At 43.1% G+C, this 11,634-nt stretch overlaps 2 protein-coding genes across 2 annotated transcripts; one reads left to right on the top strand and one right to left on the bottom strand.

Moving 5' to 3' along the window:
• Window positions 1-1,271: 1,271 nt before the first annotated feature.
• LOC310812176 (vesicle-associated membrane protein 2-like) lies at window positions 1,272-6,234 on the bottom strand (the record flags this gene model as incomplete). Its single annotated transcript, XM_083680594.1, has 5 exons — window positions 1,272-1,530; window positions 2,106-2,157; window positions 4,320-4,478; window positions 4,993-5,125; window positions 6,224-6,234. 5 exons carry the CDS (start codon window positions 6,232-6,234, stop codon window positions 1,514-1,516), a joined length of 372 nt encoding a protein of 123 aa, XP_083536720.1. The 3' UTR covers window positions 1,272-1,513.
• Window positions 6,235-6,626: 392 nt separating this feature from the next.
• On the top strand, window positions 6,627-8,880 carry LOC310811990 (tubulin alpha chain-like). Its single transcript, XM_083680374.1, has 4 exons — window positions 6,627-6,681; window positions 6,933-7,158; window positions 7,573-7,721; window positions 7,855-8,880. Exons 1-4 carry the CDS (start codon window positions 6,679-6,681, stop codon window positions 8,830-8,832), a joined length of 1,356 nt encoding a protein of 451 aa, XP_083536500.1. The 5' UTR covers window positions 6,627-6,678; the 3' UTR covers window positions 8,833-8,880.
• Window positions 8,881-11,634: the final 2,754 nt, after the last annotated feature.

Genomic DNA, 11,634 nt, shown 5'->3' on the forward strand with positions numbered 1-11,634 from the left:
TCTTTTTCTACAGTATAGACGATCAAACTATTATTTTGCCAAATCCCATAGAGAAATCCTCATCTCCACCGTCACACAGATATTTGTTCCTAATTGAAATGATCATATGTAGTTCACTTCAATTACTGTTCATTTATCACTTTCACAAATACTCATATTTTAAATCAGTTGGAATATTATATTGTTTATTGTCTAGATAAAAGAGGGTAATGTGGTACTTGCCTAATTGTGCTGTAATCACAAGGCCTAAAACTAGTGGTAGGCCTACCATTTCATTTCCTATTCGAACAAAATGTTCGTCTTCACATTTGTATCAATTCCCATATCAACAGGGTATTTAAATGTGTTCTCTTTCCCCTGTACACACAATTCTGCCAATGCCTTGACCTACTGTGCCTTCACAGTCTGCCTGTGGTTAGAGAAACCGAGGTGTCTAAATGTGTATGAGTACGTTATCAATTAAACCAACCGAATCCTGCTTGATACAGGAGTTTGTCCCAAGTTCTGCTAAATACGAAACAAAACGCTAACCCCAAGTGTGGACTACAAATATTAGGCCCCCCTTTAGGGTCTCGGCTGTCATAAAACTACATGAGTCCCACTGTAGTTACAGAAAGTAGGTGGAGGCTACAATCACGTCAGCATAGATTATGAAATGAGTCGTCAGATTCTTCTCATGTATGCTGTTCTTATTTTCTTCACTCGTCTTTGGCCCTTTTTTAACAGTGAAATTATACTTGAACGAGTCTACACACTTCTCCTAACAGAGGAGGTAAGAAACAAGGGACACGTTTATACCCAAAAGACGTCTATAATACAGGACCGAACGGCAACGTGACGGTTCACAAGACTGAAGAAACAACAAATACTTCACATCATCATGACCGTTGTAGTTATTCTTGTCAATAGGATCAGGGCGGAGACATTAATTGATTGAAGGAAATAGGGAAAAAAAAAACATTCTGCATCTGTAGATCCCAGCTCTCTCCCTCTCTCCTTGTGTTGGTGCTCTCTGCCTCCTTTCACTATGACAAGTCCATAGAGTGACTCAAAAGCATCAATAAGCATCAATAAGCTAAGATATCAAGGATGTGCTTTGTACAACAAAGCAAATACAGCTCTTCCCACTTTTCTCCCTGGTACAGTTCATTACATATATGCTGAAATGTGCTGCAAACACAGTCAACCAAGGGCAAAGACACATCCTAAGTGGTATCACTTGCTTCGGCTCCTGAAAAGCACACATATTATATGGAATACACTAGAATATACTGTACTGTTCAGGTGAAATATCTGGTCAAGTGTAAAATTAGGGGAAAGGAGAGAAAGAGCCACCCACTACAGGAGAGGAGGGGGTACTGCATGTCTACAGGTGTCTGGTGGTTCTGTTGGAAGGCATCTGTGAGAAGAGTGGGATGAAGGGGAGGAGTAAAGGGGGAGAGGGAGGATTCACAATCATGGCTACGCTCTGGTATCTCGTCTTCTGCTGGTGTCCATCCCTGGAGAAACTTGCTCAGTAGAAAAAATACACTGAAAGAAAGAGAGAGAGAGGGGGGGAACATGAGCAGGAAAACCATGTCATAAGCCAATCATTTTTTGTAAATATTGTTTGTAGATGTACACAAGATTAGTTTCTATGATGAATTACTATGTTGACACATATTCCATTCTAAAAGTACACTCTCATCTGTGTGGACATTGGCCTGTATTGTCCCATATTCAAACTTGAGAATCAGCTTGAGATCAGCTTCCATTTGCCTTCAATACCTTAGTGTTGTATGACGTTATGTAAGCTTGACATACTGTCTGTAGCTGAAATATACAGTACCAGTCAAAAGTTTGGACACACCTTGCCAAGAGTGTGCAAAGCTGTCATCAAAGCAAAAGGTGGCTACTTTGAAGAATCTAAAATATAAAACATATTCTGGTTTGTTTAACACTTTTTTGTTTACTACATAATTCCATATGTGTTCCTTCATAGTTTTGATGTCTTCAATATTAATCTATCTCTAATGTAGAAAATAATAAAAAATAAAGAAAAAGAAGGTGTGTCCAAACTTTTGACTGGTACTGTATAAGTCAACATTTACAAACATGGTACTTACAGAAAATGATTCCAAAACAAATGACGCCTATGACTGCCATCATTATCATCATCTGCAAAACAAGTTAAAACACCTTTCAGATGTATAATATAATATAATATACGCCATTTAGCTGACGCTTTTATCCAAAGCGACTTACATTGCATACATTTCAGTATATATGGTCCCAGCAGGAATCGAACCCACAACCTAATGTTTGTTAGCGCCATGCTCTACCAACTGAGCCACAGAGGACCAGTAATAATAATTATTAATATGAATCCTTCTGTGTTATCTCTCAACATGATTTATCATCTGACACTTACAGTTCTACTTTGTAAACCCCCCTAGTACTTAATAATGATAATTAATAATACTACTAATAATACTACTACTACAAATAATAATAATTAATACTACTACTACTACTACTACTAATAATAATAATATGACACTGCTGAGTCAGTCAACATTGATATCCAATATCATTTCTACAGGTAGAGCGATCAGTTTCAGACAGAGTCAGTTTCAGACAGAGAGAGGAGCTGTGATGTTGATGTTTCAGACAGACAGAGGAGCCGTGATGTTGATGTCGATGTCGATGTTGATGTTTCAGACAGACAGAGGAGCTGTGATGTTGACGTTTCAGACAGAGAGAGGAGTGTTTCAGACAGAGAGAGGAGCCGTGATGTTGATGTTGATGTTTCAGACAGAGAGAGGAGTGTTTCAGACAGAGAGAGGAGCCATGATGTCTATGTTTCAGACAGAGAGAGAGGAGCTGTGATGTTTCAGACAGAGAGAGGAGCCGTGAGGTTGAGAAATGAAAAGATATAAAAAAAATAAAAAAAAGCCTATGGGGGTGGAGACCGGACGACTGAGATTAGGAGAAACATGGGTTTAGAGCGAAAGAGGGGGAGAGAAATGAGAGGGAGAGAGAGAGAGAGAACAAGTGAGAGGGAGAGAGAGGGGGGGAGGGAGAGAGAGAGAGAGAGAGAACAAGTGAGAGGGAGAGAGAGAGAGGGAGGGAGAGAGAGAGAGAGAGCATGAAAGTGTGGGAGAGAGAGGGATGATTAGGAGGAGTTACATCACAAGTCACAGCTGGGTTTTTAATCCAGCCCCTACTGTAATCCAGATTGGGATTTCTAGCCCTCCCCCTCCCCCCTTCCCCAACAGAGCAATCTGATTGGATGGGTACCGGGCCAGCCATCTGTGCTCAGGAGCAGAACGGGCCGTCTGCGTGAGGGTTTATAAATTCATGTTGAAAGATGAAATATGGATGGATAGTTGGATGGACAGATAGTGGAATAGACAGATAGTTGGATAGACAGATAGTGGGATGGACAGACAGTGGGATGGACAGATAGTGGAATAGACAGATAGTTGGATAGACAGATAGTGGGATGGACAGATAGATGGATGGACAGATAGATAGATGGACAGATCGTGGGATGGACAGATCGTGGGATGGAAGGATGGGAAATATGTCCAATATGAAGTGCAGGAGAAAGGAGAAAACAAACCAAGGGTGAAGATGGAGGCAGGACAGACAGTCACATCAACACACAAGAAGACTGGTGCAATACAGGCGGGAAAGAGAGTCCTTTCAACCAACATATCCTCTGTGTATACGGACATTATTTTCACAAAATGGCTGACCACAGTGAAAATACACCAGTGGCACTTCATCATGATGTAATACAGCGAGTGACTGTCATGGTAGCCTGCACTATGCAAGCCTAAGCATAACGTTGCAAAGTCGTTTTTTATGATTCAAAGACTGTCCTGTATGAAGGTTATCAACTAATCATTTCTATTAAAAATAACCCTCAAGAGGTTACAGGGGTGGCTGGTGGAGGTAGAAATTGGAGGACGGGCTCATTGTAATGCATGGAAAGAGGAATGGTATCTGATACCATTCCTCATTCCGTTCCATGCATTACAATGAGCCCGTCCTCCGATGTCCACCTCCATCAGCCTCCCCTGGTTGGCTATGATGTCTTCTTCACCTCATTATTGTCTATGGTGTTTTCAGTAACAATAAAGGACTTTCACACATAGGCCAATGTTAATAACAGTCATTAACAAGTCACACACACACACACACACACACACACACACACACACACACACACACACACACACACACACACACACAAAACAAGCAATAAACAATCAACCAATGATTGCAAATACACACACACACACACACACACACACACACACACACACACACACCTTGCAGTTTTTCCACCAGTACTTGTTCTTCAGCTTGGCAGCGCTGCTCTCGAACTGCGAGGCGCCGGCTTGGAGGGCGTCGGCCCGGTCATCCAGCTCCGACAGCTTCTGGTCCCTCTCCAACACCTTGTCCACGTTCACGCGCATGATGTCTACCACCTGCAGGGGGCGGTAGAGGCAAACCCTTCAGTCAGTCAATTAGGAATCAATCATGACCGGTAACACCTCGTCGCTTGCGTCGACGTCCTGATACGATCCGTCAGACGCACCCAGAGCCTGTTGACGGGCGCAGCTGATTAGGACACCCAAACTGGTTATAGTGGGAGAGATTTGTGGTTCACCTAGGCCCTAGTCATTCCATATGACCCCGAACTGGCCTTAGGAATGTCCGGGAAAACCTCCTGGCCCTGATCACAGCCGAGAAGTGGCTATAAGGAACTGTCATCAGGCTGTGATGTCACAGAACACGAGGACGGTTCGTTCTCTTCCCGACTGATAATAACATCCTTGTGAACTCTGTATGACCCCATCCCTTCATCCCCATCCCTCCCTTTCTCCTTAGGATTTCATCCTTCATTCGTCCTGTCTTTGGGGTTGTGGGGTGGGGGGGGGGGGTTGATTGACAATTGATTGCATGGCAAATAAAGCATTGTTTTTGACCCCCCTCTCTTACCTCATCAACCTGTGCCTGAGTCTGCTGTAGTCGGCGGTTGCTGGTGAGGTTGGGGGCCGCGGCCGGGGGGCCAACCTCTCCCTCAGGGCCCCCTGGGGCTCCCGGAGTGGCCGAGTCTGGGATAGGAGCAGACCTGGGGAGGGAGAGAGAATAAGAGACAAAACCACTCCAACATGTCTATCATACATAGACTCATTTCATTTCATTTATTTTATTTTATTTAAGTTTCTTTATTTTATGTTGTAAAAAAAAAAAAAAAATGCTAAGTGCAAAAATGTGTTGAAGTAACAACAGACCAAATGCACACTACAGTGAATTAGAAGTTAATCTTGATGACAGATTACTAAACAACATCCTATAAAATGCGTTCTTCAGCAATCAGCCAAACAACCACGATAGCCTACTTTTAGTCCAAAGCCTGCATTAAACCAGGATGATTTCGACACCCAAAATGGAGAAAGATTTAGTAAAAAGCAATGGAGGCTGCTAACATAAAATAGATGGGTTTTACAATTAGATAAACCCCCAACGTGTACAATATGATGACTGAAGAGATATCAAAACTAGGAAATGCAAGATAAGGAGCACATTACCGACATGAAAGCACTTTTGAGAATAAGTACAATGATGAATAGAAAATGACTCAGTGAATGACTCGTAGTGATGTCGTGAGACTGAGTGTCAGTCATCATAATATTGTCTAAGACACAATTTCAATAATAGATGTCATTACATTAAAAAAATATATATATATACACGCAACTTTTTTAAATCGGTAAATATTGCTTACATCCTAAAAGAAATAGGTAGGTGACTCAAAATAAGTCAATATGCGACAGTGACTATTTTCGAAATGTATCGTATTCATTTTACCAAATCAAAAATAGAATTTATACTTACATCTCGATGGTAGCCGTTTAATAGACTGAATCCGTGGGAGGGGAGTAGGGAGAGAGAGGGAGGGGGAGGGACACGAAGCGCGTGTACGGAAGAGAGAGCGGGGGGAGGGGGAGGGGGGTACAGAGAGAGAGAGAGAGAGAGAGAGAGAGAGAGAGAGAGAACCATACATATACAACAACTCGTATAAAAGCAATAATGGCCTCGAAGCCGTGATTTATCGTCAATAACGTCACGGGGTTTGCCGGCACTCAGCTGGCGTCGTGCCTAACAACTCTCCCTACCTGTATTGACTATAAATGCTTCATAGCACTATGAAATGAGATGGAATTACGTGAGATTCATTCTATGAGATGTGTTTGTAGCATGTGAAGCATCATTGGGTTAGAGATATTAAGAGGATTTGGAATAACCAATTTCTTAAATTGAACGAGTCACGGCAAGAAAATTATTGTATAATTGTATACAAAGTGATGTGCAAGCTGCAGTATCACAATAGAGTGTAACTGAACATTTGATGTCTATTCCTTTAAATGACGTTCAATTGAATGCCTTGCCTACTGCAGCACTGAGGGCAGGTGAGGACCCTATATAATCAGCATGATTTACCCAGAAGGCCTTGTGTTCAAGGTGAGTAAGCAAGATGGCTGCTAACACAACTGAATTATTGAAAGAAAGAAAAAAAAAATGTTTGTCGACCTCATGTGATTTACATGGCATATTTGTTTCAGGGTTTTGTTTATCAAGCACTCATTTAAAAGAATAACCTCCATTCCCAACTGCTGAACTATGGTAAGCATAGCTCCTTGAACCAAACTGATTAATCTTTGTTTGAGATGTAGGCTGAGGTGCATTTCAAGCACTTCTCAAGTTCTGCTTGCACACTAACACAGTAGTTGGGTCTTCAATTAATTCAGTTTGGCATGGTGAGCCCCACCTTCGCCATCAGTGACTTAACTCTGTTAGTACGCACTTTGGATCAATGGTAGCTGGTACTGTACATTATGACTTGTTACTCTAAGATTAAGGGTTTTTCTCAACAGAGGGAGTGCATCTCTGTACACATCGGCCAAGCAGGTGTACAGATGGGCAATGCATGCTGGGAGTTGTATTGCCTGGAGCATGGTATCCAACCAGATGGGACGGTCCAGCAGGGCTCTGGTGCTTCTGCCCTGGTTGACTCATCATTTGGAACCTTCTTCGGTGAGACTGGGTCCGGGAAGTATGTTCCCAGGGCTGCTTTCATTGATCTGGAGCCTACAGTTGTTGGTAAGCATGTGCAGGCTTACTCTACACTGGTGATGGTCTGCTGCCCCTCATAATACTATGAAATGAAACTGCATTTTGAGTATAATCCTGATTCGTTGTGATGCGTTAGTAGCTTGTGAAGTCACATTTCTCGTGCAGTTGCCTTGATTTCGCCATACGTGTCAATGTGACTGCTTGTCTGGTCCTCTGTGGCTCAGTTGGTAGCATGGTGCTAACAACGCTTAGGTTGTGGGTTTGATTCCTGCTGGGACCATATATACTGAAATGTATGCACTAACTGCAATGTAAGTCGCTTTGGATAAAAGCGTCAGCTAAATGGCATATTATTTATATATATATATATATATATATATATATATATATATATATATATATATATATATATATATATATATATATATATATAATCTCTAGATGAGATCCGGAATGGACCCTACCGTCAGCTGTATCACCCTGAACAGCTCATCAGTGGCAAGGAGGACGCTGCCAACAACTATGCCCGTGGCCATTACACCATTGGCAAGGAGATTGTGGAATCTGTGCTGGACAGAATACGTAAAATGGTGAAGCTCTACAAAAGTGATGCAGTACACGTATAGCAATTCATAATCATTGTTCTTTGGCCATTTCTGTACAAGGAAGCAAGTCTCAGTGTTGAACGTTTGGGCGTGACTCCTGTGGTGTTTTTGTTCCCAGGCTGACCAGTGCACCGGACTCCAAGGGTTCCTCATCTTCCGTAGCTTTGGTGGTGGGACAGGCTCTGGCTTTGCTTCTCTGTTGATGGAGCGCCTGACTGTGGATTATGGGAAGAAGTCCAAGCTGGAGTTCTCAGTCTACCCAGCTCCCCAGGTGTCCACAGCAGTGGTGGAGCCCTACAACTCCATCCTGACCACCCACACCACCCTGGAGCACTCCGACTGCTCTTTCATGGTGGACAACGAGGCCATCTTTGACATCTGCAAGCGTAACCTTGGAGTGGAGCGGCCATCTTACGCAAACCTCAACCGCCTCATCGCCCAGATTGTCTCCTCCGTCACCGCCTCCCTGCGTTTCGACGGGGAGCTGAACGTAGACCTGACTGAGTTCCAGACCAACCTGGTGCCCTACCCCCGCATCCACTTCCCACTGGTCACTTACGCTCCCATCATCTCTGCAGAGAAGGCCTACCATGAGCAGCTGTCTGTCCCTGAGATCACCAACGCCTGCTTCGAGCCGGCCAACCAGATGGTGAAGTGCGACCCCAGGCGGGGCAAGTACATGGCGTGCTGCCTGCTATTCCGCGGTGACATTGTGCCCAAGGACGCCAACGCGGCCATCGCTGCCATCAAGAACCGCCGCTCCATCCAGTTCGTGGACTGGTGCCCCACTGGGTTCAAGGTGGGCATCAACTACCAACCGCCCACAGTGGTGCCAGGGGGAGACCTGGCCAAGGTGCAGAGGGCCGTGTGCATGTTGAGCAACACCACCGCCATAGCGGAGGCTTGGGCAAGACTGGACCACAAGTTCGACCTGATGTACGCCAAGCGGGCCTTCGTGCACTGGTATGTGGGTGAGGGCATGGAGGAGGGAGAGTTCTCTGAGGCCAGAGAAGACATGGCTGCCCTGGAGAAGGACTATGAGGAGGTGGGGCTGGACTCTGCTGATGCCGGTGAAGATGAGGAGGATGAATATTAATCCTAATTGTCAGTATTTGTACTTTGTCTCAGCAACCCCTTTTGTAAACCTTTAATAAACCGAAAAGCATATGCGCTGTTGATGTTGTTTCATTTACACTTCATTGATTTGTTCATCCATTCAAATAATACGATGGTTTGGTTACATGGGTTCAGTAGGCGTCATTTATCAACATGTTGAATTAATTGTATAGGCCCAATGAATTTGGGAATAATATTTTGAGACATTTTGAGAAATGTAAAAGCTGTAGGAAGCACATCTGATAATGAATCAAATAAGCTCTACAAGGGTGGCTGTGTAGATTGGAGCATTATGCAGTAGGCCTACAGCCTAACGAATTTTGAAATTGATTGGGTGTGGGGGACAACATGTTTACGATCTTGTCCAAAACTGAAACCACTGTAAATTTCTAGCTGAATGACGGTTCCCACAAAATAGGCATTGTGCTGCAGCTATATTAACCCAAATTGATGATCAGTTATTGGCTTGCATTTACATTAAATCTTGCGTCTTTCAAACTAATGTACATGTACAGGGCTAAAGGAATGGCGCATGCCATGTGGTTTCATCAAATCTATTTCACTCACTTTGTGTGCAGACTATTGAAACAACTTAAAACCCCTTTGACACGTTTGAAAGTACGGTTTTAATGGAAATTGCAAATTGATATATAGCGTTTTGGAATGAAACTCTCTTCAAGCCTATATTTTTCCCAAAACCTTTGTATTAGGCTACATTAAGTCAAATACACACACACACAATTTCTACATCAAGAACAGGCAATCAAACTATCAATTGAGTCTTGGAGACTAACGTGCTGACAGACGATTATGACGCATTAACGTTACAGTCCCAAAAAAAGAAACAAAGGCCTGAGCACAAAATTAATTCATCATGGTAGAAATAGGAGGACAGGCTCATTTTAATGCATGGAATAGAAGAAGGAATGGTATCAACCATGTGTGTTCATACCACTCCTCATATCATTCCATACATCGTAACGAGCCCGTCCTTCAATGTCTACCTCCACCAGGCTCCACTGCTCTGCACTCACGAATGACACAGATGGAAAAAGGTGCTTAATGTTCCTCTCAAGCCTCATCTCAAATTTAACACATTGTGTCCTGCCTGATAGATCATTTTCAAACCAGTCGACGGCCTGCTCTGAAAAGCCAATGATGAGCAGCCGCTGTTTCAAGATGAGGTGGTCAACAGTATTGAAGGCCTTCGAAAGATCTATAAAAAAGAGCAGCACAGGTTTTTTTGGAGTCCAGTGACTCGATAATATTGTTGACATGAAATGATGAAAATGACAGACTTTAGTTAATAACAGGGACGTGCTCAGAATAATCCTTTCAGCCAATCATATTAGACCACTAAAAGGGTTTGGGTTTCAAATCAACAGTGAGCTGTTTACATCCATTTCTTGCAGGGTATGAAGCCACATGCAGATGTGAGACCTTCACCAAATAATGAGCTACTTCTTCTCTCTGTCTCATCTTCCCCTGCGGACCACAAACTCTCCAGGTCCCACAAAATAACATTAAGGAGTAAAACTCTTCTCTAATTCATTCTGGACACCTGCATATGACTTAAATAGGCTTAACACTTAAAGAGGCTGTGTGAAAGAACAGTCAGAGTGCTCCAGGGTGGTGTGGATGGTCAGGATGGAGTTGTAGGGCTCCACCACTGTTGTGGACACCTGGGGAGCTGGGTAGACTGAGAACTCAAGCTTGGACTTCTTCCCAGAGTCCACGGAAAGGCACTCCATCAGCAGAGCCCGTCCCACCACCAAAGCTACGGAAGATGAGAAGATGAGCCCTGGTTCAATTCCAGCCATTGACATATCCTGCATATCATCCCTCCTCCCTCTCTCTCTCTCACCAATCCGTCCTGTCAATTTCTACAGTCTCTATCCCAATAAAGCAGAAATGCCCTAAAAAAAAATATATATAAAAAAAGAAATATATATTATTATAAAAAAAAAGAAAAAGAAAAATGGTATCACTGTATGTGATATACGTGACAAATAAAATTTGATTTGATTACCATAGTTCAGCAGTTGGAAACACATGGTCTGAAATGGAGTGGTTAGTAAACAAAACCCCGAAACAATTTCAGAAATATGTAAAGTAAGTAAATCACACATGGTTGGGGAACACATCTGTACATCGATTCCGTTGTGTTAGGGGAAAGCAACATGCACTATGCTTACTCACCTTGAACACAACGCCAGCTGTGGTTAATCGTGCTGATTATGTAGGGCCCTCATCACCTACTCCTAATTGCAGTAGGCGTAGCCCTTTCTCAATTGTCCGAAAATCTATCCTCCGCCATGACAAATCAACAAATTGCAAAGCGGTATATACCTAGTAATTAATCATAATTGCAAAAGTTGAGTAATATAACATGACTATTCATGGTATCAATAACCGTAATTAGTCATCATGAAACTGCTTCGTCGGACCATAAGTGTAAGCCACTATCATTGTGACTTGATTTTACAATCATTTTAATCATATTACTCTTAAAAACAAAACACACTTTGTGTCAGATGTGGGGGACACCATCTGATCCGACCCCGGTCAGGGGGTCGCCATGACAACCAGGCCAGCGATGCTTTACTGTAAGATACACGGCTGCGATCTATTCAAAACCATCACACTCCTATTAGTTGCCCCACTGCCCCACTGTTACACCATGGGGCAAGTAAAGGTTGACCAGACTCCAACAAAAAATAAATAATACCCATCATGTCGCAAATTCAGGCAGGCAGGGGGAGGGTTGACGACGACTAAGTGG

This window comes from Argentina silus, assembly GCF_951799395.1.
Source record: "Argentina silus genome assembly, chromosome: 11".
In the NCBI taxonomy this organism is placed as follows: domain Eukaryota; kingdom Metazoa; phylum Chordata; class Actinopteri; order Argentiniformes; family Argentinidae; genus Argentina; species Argentina silus.